The sequence below is a fragment of the Fusarium tjaetaba genome, assembly GCF_013396195.1.
Source record: "Fusarium tjaetaba strain NRRL 66243 chromosome Unknown NRRL66243_c0000478, whole genome shotgun sequence".
Taxonomy (NCBI): domain Eukaryota; kingdom Fungi; phylum Ascomycota; class Sordariomycetes; order Hypocreales; family Nectriaceae; genus Fusarium; species Fusarium tjaetaba.
Genome location: NW_023501674.1, coordinates 1 through 8,922, shown reverse-complemented (window position 1 = coordinate 8,922; position 8,922 = coordinate 1). Strand labels below are relative to the sequence as shown.

At 49.2% G+C, this 8,922-nt stretch overlaps 3 protein-coding genes across 3 annotated transcripts; 2 read left to right on the top strand and 1 right to left on the bottom strand.

The window, feature by feature from the left end:
• Positions 1-351: 351 nt before the first annotated feature.
• Positions 352-2,010, top strand: FTJAE_13794 (hexose transporter; the record flags this gene model as incomplete). The annotated part of the gene is made up of 3 exons (XM_037346971.1): positions 352-496; positions 550-1,621; positions 1,677-2,010. 3 exons carry the CDS (start codon positions 352-354, stop codon positions 2,008-2,010), a joined length of 1,551 nt encoding a protein of 516 aa, XP_037199186.1.
• Positions 2,011-2,462: 452 nt separating this feature from the next.
• FTJAE_13793 (uncharacterized protein) lies at positions 2,463-5,768 on the bottom strand (the record flags this gene model as incomplete). Its single annotated transcript, XM_037346970.1, has 8 exons — positions 2,463-3,019; positions 3,068-3,174; positions 3,223-3,565; positions 3,612-3,788; positions 3,837-4,596; positions 4,645-4,926; positions 4,988-5,425; positions 5,484-5,768. 8 exons carry the CDS (start codon positions 5,766-5,768, stop codon positions 2,463-2,465), a joined length of 2,949 nt encoding a protein of 982 aa, XP_037199185.1.
• A 1,932-nt stretch (positions 5,769-7,700) lies between these two features.
• Positions 7,701-8,579, top strand: FTJAE_13792 (WSC domain protein; the record flags this gene model as incomplete). Its single annotated transcript, XM_037346969.1, has 2 exons — positions 7,701-7,769; positions 7,824-8,579. 2 exons carry the CDS (start codon positions 7,701-7,703, stop codon positions 8,577-8,579), a joined length of 825 nt encoding a protein of 274 aa, XP_037199184.1.
• Between the last annotated feature and the right edge of the window lie 343 nt (positions 8,580-8,922).

The window sequence follows — 8,922 nt, the reverse complement described above, 5'->3', positions numbered from 1 at the left end:
GGATAATTAAATTAGGTGCATAGCAACCAACGAGAACACAAACCCAGACATTCCCAGCACAAAACGAACCTGTCTCAAGGACTAGGCTTCCCCGACCATCCCCCCCCCCCATTCCCCGGATATCACGGTCCACGGACCAACCTCAAGTGTCCACCTGATAGCAACGGAACTACGGTCTAAGCGAACCAAGATAACCTCAACATATTCCCCCTTCCTTGCCAGACGATCTAGATAAGAACATCTATAAAGATATCCACATTCCCATGTCAATACGACCTTCTTCTTCATCATCGCTTCAACATCTACCCATCAATCCCTGCACTCGACCTCATCTCAACCAAATTTGAAATCATGGGTGTCCAGGACGTCCAGATCAAGGGAGCTAACTCCGTCGCCCAGCATCTTGCAGGTGTCTTGCCTTCTGATGGCAAGCCCTGGTATCGACAAACCCACCTCATCAAGCTCAACTTTATTGTCCTGTCTCTGGTCCTGTTCTGTAAGCGACGAACCCCCTCAGTCCTTTGTATTTCATTGTTCTGACCTCACCAGCTTCTGCAAATGGTTACGATGGCTCTATGATGGGAGGTCTCCTGGCTCTTCCCAAGTGGAATACTTTCATGGACCATCCACAGGGCGCGTGGCTTGGATTCATCAATGCCATCTATTGGAGTTTGAACGGCGTTTGTTTCTTCATCGCCGCCTGGACATCTAATAAGTATGGCCGCAAGTCTGGAATCTATATTGGCTATGTCTTCCTTGTTGTCGGTGTAACCTTACAAACCGCTGCTCATAGCCCTGCCGCCTTCATCGCCGCTCGAGGTATCCTTGGTTGCGCTTCAGGATGGTACACCGCTAGTGCTCCGTTGCTCATTAGCGAGATCGCCTTTCCCACTCACCGATCTGTTTCGGCCGCTTGTTACCAGTGCGGTTTCTACCTCGGCAGCGTCATCGCTGCTTGGGTCACCTTCGCTACTAGGAACTATGCTAGCTCTTGGGATTGGAGACTTCCGTCGCTTTTGCAAATCCTTATTCCGGCTCTGGCTCTCCCAGGAACTCTCATGGCCCCAGAGTCTCCTCGATGGCTTGCATCTGTTGATCGCGTTGAGGAGGCCAGGCAGGTCATTGCTAAGCACCATTCAGGCGGAGATATCGACTCACCTCTTGTCGACTTCGAGACGAGCGAAATCGCCAATACCATCCGGGCTGAAAAGGAAGCCCATGCCACCGCCAGCTATGCCGATATGCTCAAGACTAAGGGTAACCGATGGAGGGTGCTCATTTCTGTTTCTTTGGGTATCTTCAGTCAGTGGAGTGGCAACGGTGTCGTCTCATACTATCTTCCCCTCGTCCTCAACACTATCGGCATCACCAGTGTCACTAACCAGACCCTTATCAACGCCTGCCTCCAACTCTGGAACCTGCTATGGGCGTGCGGTGCCGCTGTATCTGTCGAAAAATTAGGGAGACGGCCTTTGTTTCTTACTTCCGCTATTACCATGCTGGTCAGCTACATCGTCATTACTGGCTTATCCGGTTCCTTCGCCAGCACTGGGAGCGCTGCCGTTGGAACAGCTGTGGTTCCCTTTCTCTTCATCTTCTTTGCTGGCTATGATATTGCCCTGTAAGTCTTCTAGAGCAGCATATTCTCTGATCAATGTCTGACCAACACTATCTAGTACCCCTCTTGCTATCTCATACCCTATCGAGATATGGACTTTTGCCCTCCGATCACGAGGTTTCAGCGTCTCGTGGATCTCTGGTATCCTCGCTGCTATCTTCAACATGTTTGTCAATCCTATTGCACTTGACAGCATCGGTTGGAAGTACTATATCGTCTATATCGCCTTGCTCATGGCTTTCCTTCTTACTGCCTACTTCTGCTATCCCGAGACTCGAGGCCATACTCTTGAGCAGATGGCATTTATCTTCGACGGTGAGGATGCTGAGTTGCTGCCCCGGGAGAGCAAGACTGAGGTTTTGGCCGAGGAAGCAGAGCGCAACAGTGCCTAAACGTTTGAGAACATTATTTAATAGATAAAGGAGCTATAGCTCTGTCTGTGCTGACGGAAGACGAGTATCTTTACTAGTTAACAATTCAATATAGACTTATGAAATGGTAATATTGCCTTGGAATCGCTATATAGTAATTTGATATCTTTAACTGTCTTTACTGTTATTATAAAATTCCACCCCAAGGTCACGGCCGCTGCGGTTACGGCTGCCTACTCCAGTAGTACTAGTCCTCCCCCCTGAGTCTACTGTATAGTTAGCAGCAGTCTCGGCAGCACTGTTACTGGCGATTCCCTGGACTTAATATAATATAACTGTCTATAGACATAATTCTTATGTAATAATAAAAACAATATTATAAATTATTATAACCTTGCTATATAAACCTTTATTCCTCTATGTACCTAATACTTTATTCTATATACTAATTCTATAATCCTTCTATTATCTCTCTAGTTCAGCCCAAGGGAAAGAGGCAGGAAGAAAGCACTGCAAATCTGTATAGCTAGAGGAATGATAGCTACCATAGCAGTTGAGTGAGGACCAGGCGTGATAGTATATCCCCAGGGTGCACCGACAGCAAAGTAAATCATCATCGCGGCAATGAGAATACAGATAATCCAGGTGTACTTGAAGCTTGCGATCATCTTATCAAGCCCAATAAAGAAACCGCTTGGTCCAGGTTCCTTAGCAGTTGAAGCCCACTCGATGTTAATGCTGCATGCATGACAGATCAAGGCCTTGGCGCAGTTTAAGCTGATGCCACCAAAGAAAATAATCAGGAAGGGCAGCCACTTGATGGCATCAAGTAATGCTTTCCAAAAGACCTCCTCCTTGAGCTGATGCCGGGCCATACTGAAGGCGACGGAACCAAGACCGTTGAAGATCACGACAAGGGACAGCCAAATACCCCAGGAAGGCATATAAAGGTGGTCGAGCTTGTCTGGGAACAGTCCAATGATAATGTAGTTGGCAGTCGTCAAGAAGAGTCCTGAAGCGATGGCATAGTCTGGTGGTATTAGTATATGCTTGGACAACGCGTAATAGATATACTCACAGGTGAAGATGTATGCTGTGATGGTGACCTTGCTAGTGATGGGGATATTGCTCCAGAGGAATCGGAGATACAGCCGGGTGACAGGGCCCTTGTAAGGCCATTGATAGCTAGGTGCAACATTAGCATTGGATCAAAACACGGCGCAAGGCACTTACAAAGGGTGGAACACAAGCTCATTACAGCCGTAAGCGTACTTCTCCCAGCGAGTTAACTCGTCATACAGTGTAAGAGAGACACCCTCTTTGAAGCCGCCGTTATGATAGGTCGCAAGGCGAACGATCATGCCTTTCATCTGGATGCGAAGACTAATGTCGAAGTCCTCAGACACATGAGAGTCAGACCACCACTCAACCTGATCATTGTCGGTTGGATCGGTAAAGGCAATGTCTTGGAGAGCCTTCCAACGAAGAAAGGCGTTATGACCGACGAAGGGAGAGACGTCGCCAGAGCCGACACCATACTTGATAGCAGTGTAAACAACGTTGGTGAAGTAGGTGACTAAGTTTGTCAGTAGATGAAGACTCAGACAAGAGGTTGAACTTACTGCCATTCTCGAACATGTTGTGAACAACCTGCATGACACCGGATCCATGTTGGAGGATAGCAACCTCGGGACTCTCATGCATCTCCAGGGCACCGTAGTAGAGGCAGTCAACAGGAACGCGTGTGTCGCAGTCAATGAGCAAGATCAACTCGCCGATACGAATGTTACCCTCAGCCCCTGTGATAGTGTTAGCAGGCTATTAGGCAAAGAGCGAATGATACTTACAAGTGCGGCCATTGTCTTCGGCAAGCATGTTGGCCAAGGCACGTTCGTAGAGCAGGTTGTCATCGTCAACAGTTAAGTCGGCCTCAGTGCATCCACGCTGCTCACATTCGAGCTGAATCAAGCGGGCCATCTCGTCTTCAACGTGGTTGGAGAAAGCAAGACCGTAGTTCATGTTACTGGCCTTCTTGAACTTGCCTCGACGTTGGAAGCCGATCTTGTTGGCAAGCTCCTGAGGTGTCATCTCTGACTCAGGCTTCTCAACACTTTCAGTAGTGGACTCCTTGCTTCTACGAAACCAGGAACCCTTCTTGGGAGATTTGAGGTTTGGTAGTCGGGCAGTGTAACCAATGCCGTTCTCACGATAATAAGCCTTGCGAGCCTCAGCAAGATCAGTCTGGATGAGCTGCATACCATCATCGTTGATGAAGACAGAGGCCGTTCCACCCTGCTGTTCATAGTACTCAATGGCAGCCATGACACTGATCATAGTGGGCACAATGACACCCTTCAAGCCTTCCTTGTAGACAGGCATCTGAATGGTGATGTGAGGCAGCTCATAATCGCGATGGCGCTTGGGATTGGGCTTGGTAGCAGAGTGGAAGCGAGAGTTTTTGAGACAGACGCTGACGGGGAGGAAGAGCTGAAACAGACTTGTGACCAGAACAAGGAAGAAAAAGAGGGAGAATAGAGTCAAAGGAGGAATCGTGGAGACAAGAGCGAAGCGAGTCGCATCCCCATCCCAGAAGTACTCGTTGAGAAGCTGTTGAGTGTCAGCAGTGTCAACGCGTGAAGACATATGTCACCGTACCTTGGTAACACCCAATGACTGAGTGACGACAACGAGCATGATGGCGACGGTGACCTTGAAAGCATGCATCTTGAGTCTGGGTCGGGGAGCAGCAGCTCTCTCGATATCGGCTTCATCATCTTCATTCTCCTCGAGGGCAACAGCACGTTGGAAGATCTCATTCTTCTCATCGAGGCCGCCGCGGACGTAGTAAGGAGTTGGTGCAACACTAGAGCTGCGCTGGGTCGAGGTAGATCGAGTGGGAATGTCTTTCTCAAGTGGGCCATCGGAGGAGGTCCGCATCTATGTAGGTAGTATGTATGAGTATGAGTTCCATGTAGGTAGACTGCAGGCGTGTACTAACAATTTCGAAGACTTCTTGTTGGACATGGTCGGCAACATTGATGATAGCCTTGGGATCCTGAGACCAAACAAGAACAATGCGTTCCTCGTGGGCGATGCATGCACGTGAGTAGTGAGACAGCTCAGTAGTGACACCCATCAAGTTGGGAACGATGGGGATACGGGCTCCAGTTACATCTGAGACAAGTGATCGCTGGGTTGGGGGAATGGACTTGATGATGTTGGACAGTGTCTCAGATGAGATGGACATGCATGCTTCAACACCAAGCTTTGAGACAGCACCTGCAAGATCTGGATCTACATCTGCGGGTTGAAAGACATAGCTTTCGTCCGATTTGATGGCGACGCAAGTGAGTGAGACACCGTTGGCGACGGTCCTTTCAACAGGCTCATCGAACCAGCCGAGAAGTGTTGCACGTCGTGAAGCATACTTGGCAACCTGCAGTTGCCAGTGCCAGTCAGTACGAGCCAATATGCCATCAAACAACTAAACTTACCATAGACGGGTCTGATACATCACAGTCTCCCATGAGGGAGTGACGTGAGGGAGCAATGGAAGCAGGCCTTGATCGAGAAGCATTCCACTTGAGGTCCGACGTAGTGCGTCTACCTCTGGGAGGAGATGAGACACTGTAAGGTGTTGTACTGCCGGTTCGATCAGGGGTTGCAATGCCTGAAGTGGGCCCTGAACTAGGCTGAAGAGCAGCCAAGGTCGCCCGGTCAAACATGTTGTCTCGGATGGTACTGTCCTCGATAAACTTGGAAGAAAGACGATTGCTCATAATGAGTCGAGCAGGAAAGAGACGGGGCCAGTTATGGAATGAATGTAAGTCACGGAAATTGAAATCTGGGTTATATAGGGGCCCCCAGCCAATCTTGCCATCAACAGAGGCTTTTCAGCTTACACGGGTCCATGCTTGTCGCGATGGTATCCAAGAATACTCTCTTCACCGTAGACTATTGAACTCTCGAACAAGGGAATGGCTTGAGGCGAACTAAACCAAGCAGCTATCGGCCTTGCCAGAGAGTTGTTGGGCTCAGCAACAGTCCGGGCCTCGTTTCCAGGCGGCCGCTTAGCAGACCGTGCAACGCTGTTATCGTCAGAGATTTGATTTTAGATTTGGTTATCAGGGTACGAGATGGCGACTGAGCTGATGAGTCTAATCAAGGTCAGCCATGTATGGATTCCGGTAGATGCAAGCGACGGTCACAGACCGGGATTCTATCGGAGGCTTTCACGAGCGTCAAGCATCGTTGGCTTTTTCGGCGCAGAAGCAAACTGTAACGACCTGCAACAGGGGGAGTGTCAAGGGTCAAAGCGTGAGCAGTCACTTTGGTGAATCCCGGAGCGAGACAACTAATACATGCCTTGCATTGTTATTTCCCCGAATTACTTCACTCGCAGTTTTACCCAGCAAGGGGATACTCATTTCAAACAATGCCTAAGCGAACAGCCTTAAACAGTACCATCTCATGGTCCCATTTAATTTCGAAAGAATAATACAAATATTACAAGGCAGTTACGCTGCAGATCACTTTATTGGTCGAATTGTGGCCTCTCATATAACACTCCGCACTGCTACTGTAACTACATGGCAAGTTTGTTTGTGGACCTTATCTCACAGCTGAGCACACATATGCATATCAAGACAGGGTGAGTAGTTATTATGATATGAAGTCTCGCAACAAGCGCCATTCACCATTAATGGCGTGGGTCGACCGTTGCCTTGTCTAGCTCGTATCGTGGGTTGGGTAATGAGCTAATGAACGCCACCAACAACGTGCGTGGCGCTCTTCACAACGACAGGTTGGACCCCTAAAATCTCCTTGTGGACCTTGATAAGACGCTGGGCCTGAGCGGCGAAAAAAGCACTAAGTGTTACAGGGTTGTCGGAACGATACCCATTCCGAGTGGGTCTTTGCTAAACCATGCAGGAGATGGTGGCTTGTGATAAGGCGTGATAACGACGCTCAAAAGAACAATTTACTGATGTCCCCCACAAGACTCCCAGGCCCGCGGATCTCAACGTTAGCCCGCGGATCATGGCGCCGGGATCGAAATCGACTATCACTGGGATCTGCCCAAGGTTGCAAGTCCTGTCGGTATTGCTCCTATTGGTCGAGATAACCGAGAGATGCAGTTACAGTCGACCGAAAAGAGTCGGAAGCGCCCTCGTTTTAGAAGAGCATTGCCAGGTTTGACAAGATGTTCGCGTCCAATGTAACCCTCGCTATCGAATCTTTCAGCCTGCGTTGCTTAATCGAGGCCACCCTAGGCGGTCTAATCTCAGATAGCGATACAGAGTACACAGACACTCCACCTGGCCAGGGTTGCATAGATGGTTCAATAGCCCAAACAACGAGGCTGGCTGATACTGCCGAATTTGCCAAGTACTCACCGTATTATACGGGAGTAGCGTGTTTAGGGCTGGAAAAGTGTCAAGGCACAACTGAGAGTGAGGGTCAGCTCTGAGGCAAGATTCTACAATGATTCAATGGTACCACTATCCAGGACCCTGCAAGTATGGATCTTGTTGGGAAGTCTCGACCAGATATCGGCAGGCTTTGCAGAATACCAAGGCCTTCGCTGAGGCTGATTGCTAGTGTGAGATCTCCCAGGCTATGGTGGAATACTGTTGAGACGTATAACTTGGACGATCTTATTACATTTATCCACGAGACCGGTTTTTCTGAATTACGTCAAGTTAGCAAAAATGATCGCCAGTACCGTCGTCCTTTTCTGCGCTGCTGCAGCTGTCGGTGCCATTCTGGCCCAGTCCTTCGTACGGTCTCCATCCCCCCTGACTCTGTAACTTCACACTAACACTGCACTCCAGGATGCCGAGATTCTTCGGGCTCGTGCCGTAGTCACGTCTATTGATGGCATCTGTGGTGCCTTCAACGGTTCCGCCAGCTGTCTCGGCACTGGCTTTGGAAACTGCTGCTCCCAATTTGGCTACTGTGGAACGTCTGATCTCCACTGCGGTACTGGCTGCCAGACTGGCTTTGGATCTTGCGGTTCCCAGTCAGCCCCCCAATACAAGGACCTCGGATGCTTTGTTGATAGCACCTCTGCCCGTGTCCTGCCCACTCTGATCAGCCATGCCGGAAATACCCCCACCAAGTGCAAGGCTGCTTGTGCTGATGGTGGCTTTGCCTACGCTGGTCTTGAGTTTGGTAGCCAGTGCTGGTGTGGATCAGCTCCTCAGCAGGACCTCGTCCAGTCCCAGAGCTGCAACATTGCTTGTCCTGGTGATAGCACCTTGACATGTGGCGGCAGCAATGCCCTTGAGCTCTTCGCTACTGTCCCTACTTGGATGAACCTTGGCTGCTATTCTGACACTACTCTTTCCCGCACTCTCAGCAACTCCCTCAACATCGCTGGTAACACCAACAAGAAGTGCCAAGATGCCTGTGCTGCCGCCGGTTACAAGTATGCTGGTACTGAGTTTGGAAACCAGTGCTTCTGTGGTAACACTATCGACAACTCTGGTGCCCCTATTGCCGCAAGCACCTGCAACAAGGCCTGCGCTGGAGATTCAACTGCTACCTGTGGCGGACCCAATGCTCTTAGTCTGTTCTATCTCCTATAAGCCTGTGGTGGATATCTGGAGGTTAATTGGAAGGTACAATCCAGAGTGAAAATCATCTATGATAATAGTTATTCTTCTTGTTATAGCTTAATATACTATCCATTACCTGCATATTACTATAACTCTGTGCAACACAGTACTTTCTCACTGTTGTGCACCACTAGAAACGACTAGACTACAGTCAGCCCCTTGAATTTAAACCAGGAAAGGTAGTCATTAAATCGAGCTAGCAAGATAGAATATCTAGCATACATCTTTCTCAGCTTAACATGCCAAGGATAGTTATAAGATAAATTAGATAACTAATTAACGTAATCCACCATCAGTCCATACACCCCCCTAC